General features: G+C 40.0%; 2 protein-coding genes across 2 annotated transcripts in view; both read right to left on the bottom strand.

The window, feature by feature from the left end:
• Positions 1-20,419, bottom strand: part of LOC146641743 (uncharacterized) — a 142,461-nt gene that overhangs the window by 77,749 nt on the left and 44,293 nt on the right. The window lies entirely within an intron of this gene.
• The window catches only part of LOC146641742 (uncharacterized), a 68,641-nt gene continuing 64,670 nt past the window's right edge, over positions 16,449-20,419 (bottom strand). The window contains exons 13-14 of the mRNA XM_085397581.1: positions 20,171-20,199; positions 16,449-19,570 (exon numbers count right to left, since the gene is read on the bottom strand). Coding sequence (XP_085253707.1) covers positions 19,292-19,570; positions 20,171-20,199 — 308 coding nt within the window. The 3' untranslated portion in view covers positions 16,449-19,291. The remainder of the gene's footprint in view (positions 19,571-20,170; positions 20,200-20,419) is intronic.

The following is a 20,419-nucleotide window of genomic DNA, read 5'->3' as shown; positions in this document are numbered from 1 at the left end:
AAAGGTAAGTCAGCTTGAGTACTGCCAGTAAAATGCGTTAGATTTCCCTCCGAACATTCATATTAGTGCAGCATAAATTCATTCATGAGGGGAAATTACAGTGAGAACATGTTGAGGCTCTGTTAGATGGATAACATAGTGAGTTCAGTGCACTGATATGACTGATATGTAAGCCCAGCATTAGAGTGCCTCTGTGCTGGGCAGACACTGTGCGATTTTTGGCCCATTTTGAGCCGTTTTTTCAGTCGTGCGGGCGTTTTGGTGATCGGCCCGATTTTGGCCTGCATCGTGCATCGTGTAGTATACGTGGGGTAACGGGAAGCGATTAACACCTCACGACCAGCTCCCGATTATCAATCACTTGGTCCTACCTCGGGACCGTTGTGAGGGTGTCACCGCAGCTTCTCACACTTCGCACGCGCAAACACAAATGTCAGCGAAAAAGATGGAGCAGCACGGCTGTGCAGCGTGTGATCTGGACACAAGCGATGGAGGCACAACTTGTAGAACTTTGGAAAGCTCACCCGAGCCTTTTCGATGTGGCCTCACAAAATTATCACGACCACAACAACCGTGAAAATAGTTGGATAGACATTGCTGCTCAATCACAGCTGCCTGACGTTTTTCATTAGCAATTTAGCAAAGTTGATGGCAGTGGTGTGCGTGTCTGTGTGAGTGAAAGACAGAGAGGGGGAGCGAGCGACAGAATTTCTGTTATAACCTTCATTTTATGGATGCACAGTGTGAGCACTCAGGTCGCATCAGAGCATCGGGCGGTATAGTGTGAGACCCTGCATCGTGACCTATGATCTTCTAACCCCTGCGAGTCAACCGTACAGTTTGACCAGGAGCTGAATCGCGCGACTGACAAAATCGCACAGTGCGAGCCTTGCTCTTTCTATCAGAAATGAAGCTGCAGGTTGTCTCTTCACACCTACACCGAGACAGAGCAACAGTGAGACAAACCCAAACAGCACTGAGATTCATATTCAGGCCTGACCCTTTAATGTTCTTTTCTAACCTGCAATAAATAATATGTTATATGCTTGTTTGATAAGTATTTTTTTTTAAAAAATATTTGTTATTGCTTTTTTTCAGGGGTTGGAACCAGGACCAGCTATTAAATGGTCATCACCAGACCAAGGCTCAATCGAGTCGAGGAGGAATCAGGTGAGATAGTAAGCTGCTGTTATATACAATATTAGTGTACAACAGTCAGGTAACATGCTCCAAGCACAATAGAAAGTGCAATGTTTAAATATAATTAATATAATTATATATACATCCTACAGCAGCTATTCACAAAAGTAAAGACAAATAAACATAAACAGTAAAACTTGTAAACAGACCAAAAACTGTCAGACGTTGACAATCCAGTTAAAAGTGATTTAAGTGATGAATAAAGTGCTCTAACTTTAAGTGCTCAGGTGCAAAACTATTGTGTGCGGGGTAGTTTTTAAGTGTATATATTGTTGTTGTTGTTGTTGTTGTTGTTATTATTATTATTATTATTGATATTATTATTATTATTGTCATTATTACACAGATGACTTTCACAGTGCCTCATTTTACCCTCATATTATTATGTGAGGCATTTAACAGAAATAAACTGTACAACGACTTGGCTGGTGACCCACTTCACATCTCCTTGCTAAACACTGGAGAATCATGCAAAGACTTTGGTGTAATAGATTGACCTCTAACAGCAACCATGGGCATCAGTGATGAGAAAACCTGTGTTGAGACAACATTGGTGAGTGTGCTTTGTTACCAGCAGCCCAAATTAGCCACAACATCTGTAAACATTTACCAAGATCCTCTTCTTTACCTGCCACTGCTACTCTACACTGTGAGTACAGGCTGGACCCCATAGAGTGTGTGCATGTCTGCAGTGAGGATGAAAGCACAGACGACATGGCAAATAAGATTGAGACAGCAACAGGAGAACAGGCAGCCGACCAGGAGTGGCATCAGTTCCAGAGGCCAAGATTACATCTTCATGTTTAAGAGGTTTGTTATATGAGGGGTGAAACTGTGCAGAGAGAATCCTCAAAGGAACGAGACAGACTGCAGACGTGAGCACAGGGACAGACATGGAGTTTAACGCAGCTGGAGAAAACTGCAAATTGAAAAACTTTAACTATAGGCCTCATGGCCTCGTTGTCCACCCTGACGCTCCCTGGCTTGGTTCCTCACGAGATGGGTTGATCTTTGATCCATCTGCACAGCCACCGTTTGGACTGCTTGAGATAAAGTGTCTTTATGTGAGGAATTATGTTCACTTCAGATACCTTCAACTAAGAATGGCACCCTGTCTCTCTGTAAAAGTCACTCGTAACGACTATGTTGACACAAAGTTAACAGCAGCATCAGAGAGAGCGTGGACTGGTATTACTTTCATGTTCACACTCTGATGCACTTTTCTCTTAAAAATTATTTGATTTCTATTGTGTGGTCTTAAAAAAGTATAGGTGATTTAAAGATGCCAAGTTAAATGTTCAGTATGTTGGTCACACCAAACACATGCACTCTCCAGTTTCTTCTTCTCATCTAATGCAATCTTAATGGTAAATCAACAGGGTGCTTGGTTGCATAATTAGCTGTGCATATGTTGAAATAAATGTAGGTTTTCTTTATTCTTGGCAGGAAAAACATATATCCAAGTGTAAATCAGTGCAATTCATAAATGTGATTATATAACCATTACTAAAATAGCCAAAGCATAGTTCCAATGTTTACATTTGAGGGGCTACAATCACTAAAATCTGAATTTCATTAAAACCATTTTTTACATTTACTTGTTAAAAATTGTTGTTTGTTATCAATAATTAGAGCTCTAATCATTTACATCATATATAATCTACCTGAACCAATATAAAACTATTTACTATAAAAATAGTGCAGTTACAAGCACTGGTCTGAGAGGTGCAGCTTTCAAAACATTTTGTTGAATTCAATCAGTGGAATAAATACAAGACTACAGCTGCTGCAGAGGTCTCGTAGCTTTAGTATATGAGGTGCCCTATCTACCAGATGAGCAATCTAAATGCCAAGTGAACTGTGCAACTTCACTGACAGTGAAATCTTTAGCCAAAGTTTTAACCAGGGGTTTGTTTTGATAATACTTAGGAAGCAGACTTGTGCACTGCCAGCACCGTTCAGAGGGATAATGGTGTCAAATATTTTGATCGCCTTGATGCTTCTAATTGCTCTCTCCACATGTATTATTAGACGTGAAATCTTCTAAGTGAATAGTGTGGGGTAATAAATCTTATCATTCGATTCAGGGTAGTGTGGGATTTGTACTGATGAAAACATTTTATCCCTGTATTCAGACATGAATGTCAGAACACTGAAAATACACTTGGAATCATGGTTCCAATCATCTCAGGAGAAATGCATATCCCAATTGCATTGAGTAAGGTGCACCAATTTTATGATGATTTTTTTTTTTTAAGAAAATAAATGTGTTGACATGGTTTTTCTGCCAATTTTTCACAAGTAGTTTTGAGATAACGTCATCTTGTTCTGTTTATTTATTTATTTATTTATTTTCAGTTTTGTGTCATAACTGTCATAAATGTTCACTAAGATATGACATTTTTAACTAGATATATTTTTTGCTATGATATAGTATTTGTGATTGTTATATTTCTGCTGAGTCACGCTGTTTTCTAAAGTTGTTACTTTTCTGCTAAATTATAGTATTTCTGCTACAATGTTATAGTATTGTATACCAAGTTATACTGTGTTAAGGTTCAAAATATTGGGGATGGAGACAAGAGAAAAAACCACAATAACAACACTGGTCCGGCCGGGTTGAGTCAAACGATGATTTTAATGAACACACGCGTGGGAGATGGACACTGATGCAGACAGCCTCAAAATCTCAAAATGGTGGAGCATTGCTCAAACTTTTATAGCCTCTGGTGCCTCCACCTTATCATACAAAGCCTAAACATTCACATGCTCTCTCTCACACAGCGCCTGAGCTACGACCTTGGCTCCCTGTTTATCTGCTCCTGCTGAAATGGGGCAGAAAACTCCAGCACACTCTGTTCTCTTCTACTCAGACAAATTAGATTTCTTATAACTCAGCAGTATAATGCATCATAAAACAATATCATTCATTCACAACAAGTCAGCAGTTTAATGTAATGCAAATCAGTTTAACTAATGTAATAGTTATCAGCGTCTTCTAATTCAGGAGAATAATGCAAACTAAAACTACATAATAATTCACAATCTTTAATTAGGGGTATAACATGGCATAAAATAATATTATAATCTAACAATTCCCCCTGATGAGGTCATTAGAATAATGACCTCACAAACACCCTTCAATTCAGTGTGGCCGGGTTCATCTCTTCTCACTCCTGAGGTCCTTTGTCCCCCTGAGGGGCGAACCATATGTGGGATGACCTCTGTGTTTGCGCAATTCAGATGCAAGAAAAACTATGATTCCAACAGTAGCAGGTCCAGATGACACTCTCCTTGTCTCCCACTGCTTTCAGCCTTTATTCTATTGCTGCAGCTACCAGTGTCGTCCAGTTGGGTGATCCTCTGCTCTTCATTCTTCAACCTTAGGGGTTAGACAACCCTTCAGTCGTAACACAGATCAGGGGATTATTCTGCCCCGATTTCAAACAACGATCTGTGTATTCTCCAGAAAAAGGAACAGGAAGGTGTCCCCTTTTTGCCCAAAAGCCTCTCGAACTTCGTTGGTCTGGTGTTCCCGGATTTCCGCCAACCCCTTCATGGTTATTGCTGTGTTTATGGGATCCATCCTTTTGTGGTGACTAGCTGGAGCCCAAACGCCATGACCCTTGGACCCAGTTGATGTCTCGGCAGTCACTGTGTCTGACTCTGCTACGGAGGATCCTCGCATCTCTGTGACCTCGTCTGGTGTCTGTTCCTTTCTCTGTAAGAGACAGAAAACCAAAACACCTCTCTTCCTAACCCTAATAATCTAATGTTGTTATCTACTGACCTTCTAGTGATTCAGAATTGGTCTAAAACATTCAGAATGTCCCAGGGACTTATTCTAATCATATCTTGTGTGTGTGTAAGCGTGTTTGCATTTAGCCCTCTGCACTCAAGGCATTTCCTACACTTTATCAGTCCGGACAGTCACGCCGAACGAAGCTTCTGACCTTCAAAAGGCCGAGTGCCAACTCGTTATAAGCACATTTGCAAGGTGTGTCTGAAAATTATTGAAACCCCTCTTTTTAACAAAAGACAAAAAAATTAACAAATCTTCTAAGCGCTATTCAGTTCATTTCAATGAGTAATGATTAAACATGAAAGTGATAGTTTATGCTTTTTCACTGATTCTCTAAAAGGTCCGTCTTCTCGGACCGCTATTAGCTTAAGCTTTACCATTCCTAAGGTATTAAAGACACAAATGAAGTTATAAATTGTTCAAATAATCCTTGTTTTATGTTAAAGCTCAACCTTCCCCCCCTTTTTTGACACATTCCAATGTGTCAAATCAACGGAGCTAGAACATTCAAAAAAAAAGTTAGGCAGCTACAAAGTTTCCCAGACTCTTAAGGTGATCCGCGTGTAACGTTCTGACTCAGGTATTTAATATTTTAATAAATCTCGTTTAATTAACTGCCACTATTTAAACTAACTTTAAAGACATAATTTAAGAAAAGATCACAAAGAATAACATGATATCAGTGTTTTGTAAGCGCGTGCGGCCCTCCATGCTCGAAGCCTTTCCCCTCAATAGATCAGTCAGACATTCGCGCTGACTGTAGCTTTTAACCCTTATTAACTTGAGCACAACTCTACAATGAGCAACAAGTTGCAATATGTATAAAAATGATCATGGTTACACCTGCAATGAAAAATTATATCATTATCCTAACACCTGTAAATAGAAGATTCATCAGAGGTTATAACAATCACAGGAACACAGATGTTAGTATAAGGTCAAAAGCTTCAATAAATGATCATCGATGCAATGCTTGTTGCATGATTCTCATACAATAATAATGCTGACATTGAAAATAACAGTATAACACCCCCTTTTGTCCCGCTTCACTTGACACCTAAACGTTTATAAATGCCTCTTTTATTCTTAATTTTATTTCCCCCTTTTCTCCCCTTACTGACCACAGCAGGGGGATCTTAGTTTTGAATCAGCCATGAATCCAGCTCACCTGATTCATCAGTGAGCTCCACCATCACTGGCGTCTGACAGGGTGGTGCTGCATACTCTTCCTTTAATGTCACTATTCTCAACCTGTTAATTAGAGTGTTTAAACCTGAAGTCGACTACGTCCACAACAAGTCAATACAGCTGTAAATGTGGCCAATTATCAATCTATTACCAATCAATAACAACAGATAACTTCTATTTTATGCATGCTTTTAATCAACCACTCACCCAGAGGATCTCCAATCCCAGGAAATTCCTTCTCCTCCTTTAATGAGTCTGTCCTCCTTCCATGCCCTGGTAACTGGTCCATCCAGAGCCATATGATCTCAAATATACATACAACAAGCCAAACCACACCTTGGTCACACCAACCCTCCTCCGCCCCGAAGATGTCCAATGCCATCCTAGTATGGACTGTCAAAAGTGGCTTTAACGCTGACTGTCCTGACAATCCATTTTATAACGTTTCCTGGTCAGATTTGCCAATCTCTGCACCAGGGTTTTAAACGTTTCGCCATTTTCATTAGGTTTTATTTTTTATTTAGTTTCGACTCCAGATTTTCAATTTTTTGCCAGTTGTAATTAGTTTTTACCAATTCTTTGCTAGTTTAGTCTAGTTTTTATTTTCTGAAAATCCTTAGTTTCAGTTTAATTTTATTTGTGTTTTACAAAAATTAAGTGTAACAAAATCCCAGTTCCATCATATCAATCATGCTCTTCTGGTTATCCTTGGGTATTGAGACTATTAACTCTTGCCGCACCGAGTGCTCCTAATTTTGGTTCAAGTTAATTGATAACCTTTTGAAGCCGATTGTTTCACACCTTTATTTAGATGTCCCAGTCCTGTTATCTCGGGATGCATCACGCTGCCTTATCTGGGGTTAGCTGTTTTCTTGGGATGCGAGTTAAGTGGGTGAGCTCTAAAAAGAGGGGGAGTGTGCTCCCCCTGATGAGGTCTTCTAGGTAAGCTAGGTTAACCTTCTTGTGTGAGCTTTTCAAGTGCACTTTAAGGTTTGTGGGATTTTTTGTTTTATAAATGTCCCTCAAGACCCCCTGATGACCCGGTAATTCATTTTTTGCGCACTGTAGTACACATTTAGTTTTTGCTTGTAGCTCTCCTACTCTACTTGCCACTCCTCTAAGTCCTGATGTTTCTTAGAGAGGACAACAGTACCTTTAAAATTATGTCACATGTGTGGGGGTGTGGCCTTGCCAATTGTTTTTCCCACCTTTTCAAAATGGCTGGCGTGCCCACCAGCACATTTTATGGAAGAAAGAAAGGTAAGCTTGATATTTACAATTAAAATGTTTTGTTAAACTCAGATTTTTATTTTATTCAAAAAATAAACATCTAGTAAATAATTTCAGGGGTCTTTAAGAATTAGGCTCATTTACTTTCACAGGGAACATGACTAATTTATTAATGTGTGCTCTACACATTGGGACTTTATATTTATATTTATTTCACTTTTTCCTAATACCCAACTTTTGACAAAGGCGGAGAGAATTCTTAACAGAATTATTAAGGGAGATTCAAACATAGATTTTTTCAAAATATGAGAGGGTCAGGACCCACTAAAAGCCACACAAAGATTATCGAGATGCAGTGGCAGATGTAATAGAGAAAGACACAGGGCCACCTGAAATCTGTCGTCCTATCTGGTGCAAAACCAACATGTAGTAGAATCTGGAATTTTGATTTTGAGTTAAAAATAAAATATGGGTAAAATGCAGAAATGTTTTCCAGTAAAGTAAAAAATAAGAGTCGCAATTATAGTTGAATCCATAACACCTAATTGTTTCTACAAGATCACGTCGTTGCTGAAAGTTATCAGTGATCTCAATGTGTGAAAGGAACTCACAGTATCTGGAGTTTAAGCTCCTCTTGGCTGAGAAACCTGGGACAAACATGTGAACAAGACCTGAATAATACCAGTAATGAAGACTTCTCTCCAAAGATCAATAAAGGGAAGCCCCAATCTGATGAGAGTCTAGCAAAATATAGTTCACTCCACTTGCCTGAAATGGTTAGCAGTCCAAGGCATTTCAGTTGTAGAATGATTGGGTGCAACAATGAAACAGATGTGAGATGAGGGAAGTGCCAAATGTTCCTTTGTGTCTCCAAATAAAATCAGTACTTCCTCAGATATCCTAAATAAATTGACTTTTGTGAAGTAGAAAGTTCAGTGCCATCACTTATTCCTGAACCAATAGTTTACAGCTAGTGAAGTGTCAGTGACTTCTGGGTTGGTCCCTGATCTTCATCTTATGAGATTGTTATTTTAATAACACTTGATTTATTTAAAAGAAAAAAGAAAAAAAAAAGAAAAAACGAAAACATTTCTCCCTGTTTTTTCTTCTCTGGGTCTCAGGAGGACATTATGTCCCTCTCCACTACAAGACTCTTGTTATGTCTACGAAACATACTTAATATGATCAACATTTTGCTGCTTGTTATTTCACCATGTTATTGAATCAAATACTTCATCCTTATGTGGTTTACGACATTATATTTATCTAAATCTCCACTTTGTCTCTAAATGTTTGAAGAATTTTTCGAGTTCGGGGTCAAATTTTGAGAATTTGACCATAAGTGAAAGTTATGGCGTTATCACCCCCTTTGGGGATTACCTTTTTCCCGTTTTGATGATATTCCTCCCCATTCTTTATTTTTTGCAAGTACCCCTCTTCGGTGGCGAGAAACTGTTGGTGTGATCAAGCGGGTGCTGTAAAAACAAAAGCTCAGGACAGAACAGTCACCAGTCATGTACTTCATTCAAAATTAACAAATATCAAGCTTCATATTGATCCTCTGAGTGTAATGGTACATTTTAATTTGCACTTCTAAAAACAATATTTTCTTTATTTTACTCTTGTTCTTGTGCAGCACCACCCCTCAGCACATGCCCCTGTTATTTTATCTTACTTTTAAATTGTTGACTACTTCAAGAGAGCGCCCAAAAGACGGGGACCAGTGTTTATCATTACATATCTCCATTTCGAGTGTGGCTGTCTATCATTCCCCTCTTATTCATAGACCTCGGTGGAGGGTTTTTTGTTTGTTTGTTTTTTTCTAAAATTAATTGACTCTCTATAGTGACCCACTATGGTTAATAATAACATGCTCAGTCATGAGTGGGATCAAACCTTTTCTTCACTTTAGCATTTAATATTCCCAACAATATAATGTGATACCTTAATTAAAACACAGCTACTAAAACACAATTTCCTTAATGCAAACATCAGTAGCTCAAAATTAGCAACCAAAGGGTTCAGTCTGCAGTTCACACTGCTGTGAAGCTACAGCTCTTTAGTCTCTGTCATCCTTCTGTTCTTGCAGACAAAACAAAGCAAAACAAAACATCCACCCTTCTTTTACAGGCTGGGTGAATTGTCTGTGGACATTCAATAATCCTAAAGTCAGCACCGTTTTTGTCTCAGTATCAAGTCAGTTAAACTTTTAGTCGTCAGTCCATGACTTTTAGTCGTCAGTCATATGCATACATCCACACACATTCATACCAGAAGTTGCTGATAATGGAGTCTCACGCGCAGCCTATTCAAGGCTCCATCACCAGCAAGATGACGTCATCATTTTAAAGGAAACAGCTCCTTGTTTGTTTTTCCTTCTTTGGACTGGATTGACTCGCTGCAATCCTTTTAGGCTTCAGGATCAGTGTCCCATATAAGTGAATTTTCTCCCAAGCTCATTATAATCATGGAGAAAAAATACTTTGCGACTGTTTTCAATAAGAATATTTTATAGCGCTTTAAAGTTCAATCTCTCAGGCCTGGATTAAAGAGCTGATTTGTTAAATCAGGAACTCACAAAATACCAAAATATCACCACCGGTGGATCACACCTCTCAGATGTTCTTATCTCAGTGCACTGTAACAAAAGCAAAAACAAACGTAAACAATAAAACACTCATATAATAACAGATACTGGGGCCCATTGCAAACATGTCCAAAGTTCAAACCATCTTTCTCTCTCTTAGAGAAAGAGAACAATCCAAACCTCACTGATAGAATCAACCTAGTGTCAAACAAAACCCAAAAATCAACCAAAACTTCACACACTGTATTGTGTAGGCCTACAGGCACCGTAACTCCTTTTTTTTCACTGACAAAGACATGTTGGATTGACTTGATTCAATAGTAGACACTGGTTACACACAAATGTTTTGCTTTGGCGGAAACTTAAACAACTGAGTCAAATCAACACAACCTTTTGATATTCTCTCCGAAATAAAACTCACATCATTCACTCATCATTTTCACTCTGTACCACTGCTCCTTATCAGGGTGTGTGAAGCACAGTACACAATTCAGTGGAGGCCTCAAGCCATAAACAGACATCACGCACAGACATTGTTTTCACAACCAAACTACTTTAAACCTTGTCCCCTAAATCTACACAGATGCCCTCTGTGTGGCATGAAATGCATTTAACCCATAAACAATCAATGGCTTCTTATTGTTGTACCCGACTCCATATTCGGATGTTTGTGTGCAGCATTTGTTAGTAAAGCATTCTTCGTTGCATCAGCGTGTGTGTGTGTATCACTCTTTATTGCACAAGCTTGTAGATGTGTGTGTGTGTGTGGATCACTTCTCAGTGAATTGAATTAGCATTTTGATTTTTTGCGGGTGTGTGTGTCATTTCTCACTCAATCAACGAGTGCATATGTTCGTATGTGTTTCTCTTCATTCTGAGTCAATGCATGTAGATGTGTGTGTTTGTGTGGGTGTCTGTGTTCATCACTTTCCTGTTCTGGTGTTCTGGGTAAACCACGGCCTGAAGCGTGCCCTGGGGTCCTGCCCTCCTCCTTTTCAGTCCGTTTGCATCTGTTGGTGCTGCTGCTCAAAGTTCTGTCCATACTGGTTCTGGCCCCAATTAGGGCAGTGCTTTTCTCCAGTATCCTGCATCTTCTCCTTATTCCACTCCTCCTTAGCTTGACCCTTTTGCTTCTGTAGCTCCTTCAGGGTTTTGATACGCAGCTCAATCGTCTGGATGTCAGTGTCAAGCTCCAGTCTACGCTGCTGCTCCAGCTCTTCCTCTGTTTCTCCCAGCCAAGTCAAGATTTTGTTCAGGTCAAAGTTCAGCTGCTGTCACTGCTGCTCGTTCTGCTTTGTTGTCATCTCCTTGCTGAGGTCCTGAGCCTGCAGAAGCTCCCAGTGCTCCATCACTCCTGAAGTCTGGGGGTCTGAGCTGCTGGGATCTGCCAGTCCAGACACCGTATCCTCTTCCTCCTCACCGTGTCAATACCTCCACGACACTCGCCCCTCAGTCGCAGATATCACATGTATGAGGAGTCCGTTTCTATGCCTGTACAATTGCAGCTGCTGTCCATTTGTTGCAGGCAGAAACGGCTGACATCCAGAGGGTGTAAATGAGAGTCTGCAGCAGCAACTTCACCAGTGGAAGACCTCAGTGTTTGTTCTGTTACCTTAACAAAGGCCTCAAGGACGTTTCTGGGATGCTCATCTGGCCCCGGCAAGCTCCGGCCTGACTTCACGTCCAGCGTCTGGGACTGCAAGTCTGATGGGTTCCATTATCAGCCAGCTCCTCTTGAGCCATGCTCAGTTTCTGCTCTGATGTCTTGAGTTCTTACTGAGGGGCAGAAACCTCACAATCTTTTCCGTCCACTTCAGATTGAAGTACATCGATGTTTTCCTTGCTTTGCTCCACGTCCTTTTGCGGCTCTGCTGTTCGGCTCTTCTCAGAGGTCAGCTCCTGGCCGAGCCCCGACACCTGTGCCTTCAGCTTATTTTCTCCTGGTGTTTTGTCCATTCTGAGGTGCCTCCTGACCTCAGTTACTCCTCCTGTCTCTGGCACGCCCTTCTTGCTGCCCGATGGTCATTGTTGGTCCGTCACTGTCCTGCACAGTTTTAATGCAGAGTGGTTAAGGTCAGCATGGTTTTGCTCGGCCTCACTTTTCATCTGGGCTTAATGGGCGTCTCGTCACAGCTCTGTCAGCTGAAGCTGTCTTTTTCCATATGGCAAGAGTGTGAAGAGTGTGTGAGAGGGGTGTGTCCGATCAGGCACAATGCTGGTGGCTTTGCGAGTGCCTCGTTTTCCAAATCCAGATGTTTATTTGTCACGTACACAGCAACAGAGAGAACAGTCTGTTGTTGGGATGGCTGAGGTCTTTCACGATCTTCCTGGTCTTGGTCCAGCACCGCCTGCTGTAGATTGAGTGCAGGTCAGGGTGCTCGGAGCGAATGGTGCGCTCAGCTGATTGCACAACCCTCTGTAGAGCTTGTCTGTCCGGCATGGTGCTGTTCCCGAACCAGACAGTGATATAGCTGCTCAGGATGTTCTCAATAATTCCTTTATATAAGGTGGTCAGAATCGGTTGTGGGAGGCGGGCCTTTCTCAGTCTTCTCAGAAAGAAAAGACGCTGACAGAAATCTCCCCGTGTAGTGAAACGGGCCTTGGATTACCGCTCTCCGTCTCCGCTGCATGAGATCATTTTCCTGCAGCACTGTTGACATTTTCAAGTTGTTGTTGTGGGTCCAGCTGCTTTAGCATTTGGTCAGGGTCACATCAAAGATGGTGGAGGAGAGAGCAAAGATGGTAGAGGGGAGAGCAGGTCAGCTTCGGCTTCCCGGGCCGACAAAGCAGCCTGTAATCAAGCATAAAGAGAAAAAACAAAACAAAACAAAAACAAACGAACAGGAAAATGATGTTGTATTGGCTGTGTTATTCAGAGGGGGAGAAACAACGGGACCAGGCCCTGTGTCAGCCTTCTCTCCCCCTTTTTTTGTTTTTTCTCTCCATATAATCCACTCATGGCCCACTAAGCTGACAGGACAACACAGGTACATGTTAAAATTCTTAAGATCATGTTTAAAGCACAAAAATGGAATTTTCTTTCATTCAGTAATCACTTGTATTAATCAATCAGAAGAAAACATGTCACAATTTGACTTTTATTAACCACTAAATTTGTCGTGTTATCACTGGTTGTGATTTTTTTTTTTTTTTTTTGAAGTTAAGTTGTTGTCCTGCAACCCAGAGGGTTTATTTGTTAGTAGTGGATAAACTTTATTATTTAACGGCGGATGTATGTTAAGTTTCACTGCTTTACTTGCTGGAAAATCTTCACGTGTTCATGGGTGTAAGCTGTTTCTTCATTGCGTGTATGTGCGTTTGTAGATGGGCTAATTTAACGTTTTTTTCTCAAACGAGGCATTCCTCTTGCATGTGCCTCTCTCTCACATTTCTCTGCTTGTGTGTGTTTTTATTTCACCTTTTTGTTGTGATGCTCCAGGCACCTTCCCAACCTCCACAAGTCTGTTGGCCGCAATTTTATGTGTAAAAACTTCTCTTAACTTCTCCTTTAATTCTCTGCTAGCTGCTGTCTTTTCCACAGCTGCTGATTTTTGCTGAGTTTGGTTTCCATTACTATAATTTTGCTTCGGCCGCTGTGCTTGTGGGGGCAGTTGGTCCAGGCCCGTAGCCACCTGTATCAACACACTGAGAGATTTATTTAATATCATTTTCATCACTGTTAAATAGACTAGCAGGCAAGACGCCCACCTTTGCACTGCAGACTACATGCCAGTCTCCCAACACACTCCTCTCTGAGTTTCCGCTTTAAAATCCAACATCATTCACACCCTAGTCATTCAACACCTTATTTGTAGTATCATAATCAGCAAAATCAGCGTTTTACTTACAGGCATGTATCATTGTTTGCAAATCAAAATTATAAAACTCAAAAACACGCTAAACAGCAACAAAAGTCCTCTGTGCGCGTCACCGCTCATTTGCATGTTCACACACCGTCTAAAAATAGCTCGCAGCGCTGCAGCTGCACGTCACACACAGGGTCACACAAAGCTCAGACAAAACTCTTTTATTTTATATTACAAAGACGTCTTATATTTACAATCACTGACAGGCCTGACAGATTCAGCACCTAACAAATTTCGACAAATTTAAAATAACGGGTCTCACCGAAGAAAGTCCAACTTTTTTGTAGTCAATCAAACAGTATCTGTTACTTCTGGGAACAGTTTCTGACCTAACTTCTAAAGAGCGCCTATACAATTTCGACAAATTTAAAATAACGGGTCTCACCGAAGAAAGTCTCACTTTTTTGTAATCAATCAAACAGTATCTGTTACTTCTGGGAACAGTTTCTGACCTAACTTCTAAATCCCTAACTCAATTTAACTTTGTCCAAACAAGCACATGACACCGTTTTAAACGATGAGGAGACTCGGTAACTCCTAGCTTATTTCAGGATGCCCTGTACCCCACAGATAAGCCAAACTGAACTAACCCTGTTCGCCGACAGGTCAAGACCGCGCGTCCACGGCCAGGAGGGGGCGTAACCCCCGGGCTATGTGCTTCTTAGCAGACTTCTGGGCTGCCGTCCTATAATAATTTTCACCTAACCGATTTTGAGAAATTTTACCATAACGGGTCTCACCGAAGAAAGATAACTTTTTTACGACCAATTAAACAGTCTCTGTTACTTCTGGGAACAGTTTCTGACCTAATTTGTAAAACTATTAACCAGTCTCTGTTACTTCTGGGAACAGTTTCTGTCCTAATTTCCCTACCAAACTACCTGAGCCTTCAGCTCAATATCCAGGGACTCAAACCCAACATTATTACGTTCATATTTACTTCAACTTCATTAAATACTCTTAAGCAACTTTAACTGCATAACACACGGTGATTCTCATCAAAATCAAAACAGACACTCTACCAGTAATTTCAGTGAGTAGACTTTAATTTAGTCATATCCAATTTGGCACACTTTGGAAATAATTCAACAGGTAGTGCCTTACCTTTAGATAAGCCGGCTTTTGTCCACTCACATCAGACCACTGGCTCGTGCCTGTCCGTTCGACAACCTCGGACCGTCCAAACTTTTAAATTCCACCCCAATACCACAGGACGAGCCCCCAAGCTGTTAAGGTTCAAAATATTGGGGATGGAGACAAGAGAAAAAACCACAATAACAACACTGGTCCGGCCGGGTTGAGTCAAACGATGATTTTAATGAACACACGCGTGGGAGATGGACACTGATGCAGACAGCCTCAAAATCTCAAAATGGTGGAGCATTGCTCAAACTTTTATAGCCTCTGGTGCCTCCACCTTATCATACAAAGCCTAAACATTCACATGCTCTCTCTCACACAGCGCCTGAGCTACGACCTTGGCTCCCTGTTTATCTGCTCCTGCTGAAATGGGGCAGAAAACTCCAGCACACTCTGTTCTCTTCTACTCAGACAAATTAGATTTCTTATAACTCAGCAGTATAATGCATCATAAAACAATATCATTCATTCACAACAAGTCAGCAGTTTAATGTAATGCAAATCAGTTTAACTAATGTAATAGTTATCAGCTTCTTCTAATTCAGGAGAATAATGCAAACTAAAACTACATAATAATTCACAATCTTTAATTAGGGGTATAACATGGCATAAAATAATATTATAATCTAACAACTGTTAAACCAATTCTTCCAAATTGTTATGTTTGTGCTAAATATTAACATTTCAGCTGAATTACAATACTTCTGCTATTTTATACTATTTCTTAGTAAGTTACAATATTTCGGCCAAGTGTCATTTCAGCTAAGTTTTTAAATTTTTGCAAATTGATTAAAAGTTCAACTACTTTTCAAATATTTATTTCAGCTTCTTCAGCTGTTTTCAGCAGACAGCTTCAGCTTTACAGCATCCACACTGCATTTTCGCAGGAAATGCAAATTTTTCTAGTTGTGTGGATGCCCTCAAGGGCCACAAGATGCCACAAGAAGGATGATGAAATTCCTCATATTACCTGTGGAGTACAACATGCTTGGACGACATCGGGAAAAAAAGTTCAGAGATTTGCGTCTTTTTAATGTTGTGTATGGTAAGTTAGTTTCACTTGAGACATTTGAACTTTAGAAAACTAAACTTTTTTAATAAAGTGTTTGAAAGTGTAACTGAGATTGGTTATCATGCAATTTGTATATATTTTTTGAGGCAATAAAGTGAAATAAACATTGTTCTTTGCAAATCATCACCAAATGAAGTAAGCTAAGATTAACAGCAGCACGTTTAAGCTTGATAAGCTGTTGTTAGAATTTATTTAATATTACTTTCTACTCGAGGATCTTTTTCTACTAGCTGACGGCTGGTAACTGTGCAGGGGCGGATCTAGCAAAGTTTAGCCAGGGGGGGCGATAGGGCATTAACAGGGAAAAGGGGGCACAAAGACATACTTTTCTTTCTTATTCTCATTTAAAATGTTTAGCTTTTAATAAATAATTATCCGAATCTTACACCCAAAGTTTTAATTTGATGTAAAATGAATAGAAGTCAATTACTGTATATAGTGACTATTAAGTCTAATATATATACCCTAGTAAGCTATAGTACTTTTTCCTTTGGGAAGGTACCATCTGTGCAGTCTGCAATTTTGTTGAAGAAAGATGTTGAATCTATTTAATATTTCTTGAAAAATAATTGATTTCTGTGCATTTTTTTCACACTTCATCAAATTAAGGTTGATTACGTTGATTAAGCATCATGAGGTGGAGCGTGAGGGGTGGTTCCCTATTTTTTATTTATTTATTTTTGTTGTTGCTGGGAGTTGGAACCCTATTAGTTAGGTTGCTTAATATTTACGCTAAGTACTCTTTAAAATACCAGAATAGGGAGGATGGTGTAGGTTTAAGTTTATTAGATTGATCAGTATTGCTGAACTATGAAATTTTTTTTTTTTTGCATACAGGTATAACAGAATAGCTTTAGTGTAGTTGTTGTTTTAAACTTGAGTATGAACTTATACAAAATGCAGCAAGATATTTTTAAAAAACTGTTTTGTTGATTAAAAAACACTATATTGGATTCATATTGGTATCGGCAGATATCCAAATTTATGATATCGGAATCGGTATCGGACATAAAAAAGTGGTATCGTGCCATCTCTAGTGCAGACTAATCCAAGTGTTGGTCTGTCTTGAGACACTGTTTACCCTAAAAAATATATATATGAAAAGGGGGGAATGACATCATCACTGAAATACTTTTCTTTTTATTTCTCTCTCATATATTTCATATATACATACAGTTACAGTCAAGCCCGCAATTATTCATACCCCTGGCAAATTTTGATTTAAAGTTACTGTTATTCAACCAGAAAGTTATTTTTGGACTAGAAATGACATAGGTGTCTCCCAAAAGATAATAAGATGATGTACAAGAAGCATCATTGTGGAAAAAAAAACATTTCTCAGCTTTTATTTACATTTGAGCAAAAGTGTGCAAGCTGTTCTAAAGTATCCTAATTACCCTGATTAATTGGGAACAGCTGGTTTAATCAAATCAACAGGTGAAAAAAAGCAGCTCTCTGCAGTTGGTTTGTGGACAGTCATGGCTAAGACAAAGGAGCTCAGTGAGGGCCTGCAGCTGTGCATTGTGGCTGCTCATAAGTCAGGAAAAGGCTACAAGGCCATGCTGTATCTAAGCCACTTCAAGTTCCAGTGGCTACAGTGCAAAGTATTATTAAAACATATAAGATGTTCTGAACTGTGGAAAATCTCAGAGGATGTGGTCAGAAGCCAAAAGTGACACCTGTGCTGGCCAGAGGGCTAGTGAGAGAGGTGGAAAAGAATCCACGGATCATCACCAAGGCCATCCTGGTGAATCTGGGCTCTGCTGGTGGCAATGTCTCAAAGCAGACAGTCACTGCACACTGCTGGGTTCCACAGATGCAGACCAAGGAGGACGCCACTTCTCCAGATTAGGCACACAAAAGCTTGCTTGGCCTTTGGAAATGCTCATCTGGGCAAAGAAGACGACTTCTGGTCTTCTATTATGGTCAGATAAAACAAAAATGAATTGTTTGGTCACAATGATGTTTCCTTCATTTGGCGTAAAAAAGGAGAAGCCTTCAACCCAAAGAAAACCATCCCTACTGTCAAACATGGTGGCGGGAACCTAATGCTTTGGGGGGTGTTTTTCAGCCAATGGACCAGAGAACCTAATCACAGTAAATGGCAACATGAATAAAGAACAATGCATGATGATTCCCAACAACATCAGACAGTCTGCAGAGAAAATTGGCCTTGGTCAAACGTGGACATTTCAGCACGAAAATGACCCAAAACACACAGCAAAAGTGGTGAAGAAATGGTTAGCAGACAACAACATTAACGTTCTGCAGTGGCCCAGCCAGAGTCCTGACTTGAATTGAGAATCTGTGGAGGGAGCTAAAGATCAAGGTGATGGCAAGAAGACCCTCCAACCTGAAAGATTTGAAGCTCATTGCTAAAGATGAATTGGCAAAAATACCTGTGGAGACATGCAAAAAGCTGGTCTGCAATTATAAAAAGCATTTGATTGCTGTAATAGCCAATAAAGGCTTTTCTATTGATCATTGAGAAGGGTATGAATAATTCTGGACATAAAAGCTGGAAAATGTTTTTATTTTTCCAGCTTTTTTTTTTTATGATGCCTGTTGTACATTGTCTTATTATGTTTTGGGAGACACCTGTCTCATTTCCGGTCAAAAAAACCTTGCTGTTTTTATATAAAAGTAACTGTAGGTCAAAATGCGCCAGAGGTATGAATAATTAGGGGCTTGACTGTATATACTGTGGAAGAATTTATTTCACTTATGTATCATTCACATTATTTTATTGTATAATGCCTTGGTGCCAATGGATTTTAGCAAGTCTCAAACTCATGCAGTTAGACAGATGGTGGGGGTCTGGTAAGGAAGTTGAGGGAAGCAGACCACTCCACAGGGAGAATCTTTGTCTCTTTGAGACTCTGGGAGGTAGCAAGGGAGTGTGAACCTTAAGGTGTGAAACAGCTGTGTACTGCCTTTTGTTCCTGTAGGAGGTATTTAACTGAGAGCCATGCTAGGCTCAGGAGAGACTCTGCTGATCTTCGCGATGATGCATTCTCTCACCAAGCTTGGTTTACGTTTTTGTGTTTCGATTAAAGAATGTTAGCTATCGCTCACCGCTTGTCTGCAGGCTTTATTAAATGGAAAACTTCCACAACAATACTTACATATACGTCAAATATTTCTCATAGACCTGAAGAGTGTCAGATTAATGTTACAATATGGAATGTGGACTTGTGATCTAAATGTCAGATTGGTGTATCCACAGTTAAGAGTCTTAACTTTTCCACCAGGTCATTCCTGCTGATCTTCAATAAAACGCTCTCCATCACTTCTACAGCTCCGCTTATCTCATACTTCTGCACCATGAGATCCACCATTGCATGCCGCTCTGCCTTCGTAAGCTTGTTTTCTTGGATGGGCTTGATGTTTTTCCACAGCTCAGACTTGAGGTGCCACTTAAAGGTGTCAAAGTCCCCATCATCTAAATCATTCAGGATCTCGAGAAGCTCAGTTGAAACTTTCAGCTAAAAATCAGAGTTTAGTGTTAGTTATTTTCCATGTTACTTAAATTTAGGCAATATTATGTTAATGTAACTTTGTAACAGTTCAGAAGGGACTTCATCCCATCATCCACAAAAAGATGTTATTTGTAATTGATCTGTGTTGGCCTTTTCCTAATCTCCAGTATCTAGACTCTAGATACTGGAGTCTAGATACTGGACTCCAGTATCTAGACTGGAGTCCAGTATCTAGACGAGTGACATGCTTCCTCCTTGCTCTAGATTCTAGAGCAAGGCGGAAGCATGTCACTCGTCCTGGCTGTTCATTGCCGCAGGAGTCCAGCTCCTTGACTCGTTCTTGCCACTGATTAGCTTTCCCACTGTTCTGCAGTTTTGACCTGATTACTGGGTCTAATTCATGACCACTTTTGCAATAAAAATATTATTCCATCTATTATTTCCATCCACAGTAATTATTACTTTGAAGCATGGAAATATTCTTAGGTCAACAGATATGACACTGCAAACACAGAAACAACAGTAACGGGGGAGCCAGGGTAAAAAATCAAATCAACACACAGAAGAGCAGCAATAGTGGGCAGGCTAACAGAGCTTAAAACTCACCTTTGGTGCGACATTCACCTCTGGAGAACCTGAAATAAAAAAGGAAAAGACAATACAAACAAAAATTTACAAGTCCTGAAATATATTTTTGCTGCTATAAAACAGAAAAGAGTCAAAATGGAATCTTACAGACTTTTTTGTTTGTGTTTTTGCTTTTTAAGTTTTGAATTGTGCAAATTTCTTGTAACAGGCAGTGGACCAAGGACAGTTTCAGATCACACTTTCGTATGATTGGTATGTGTGGTCAGT

This window comes from Rhamphochromis longiceps, linkage group LG23 (assembly GCF_057381845.1).
Source record: "Rhamphochromis longiceps isolate RC_006_pf linkage group LG23, R_longiceps_female_GT1.1, whole genome shotgun sequence".
Classification (NCBI taxonomy): Eukaryota; Metazoa; Chordata; class Actinopteri; order Cichliformes; family Cichlidae; genus Rhamphochromis; species Rhamphochromis longiceps.
The sequence above is the reverse complement of the archived record's forward strand: the minus strand, read 5'-3'. Positions and strand labels throughout refer to the sequence as shown.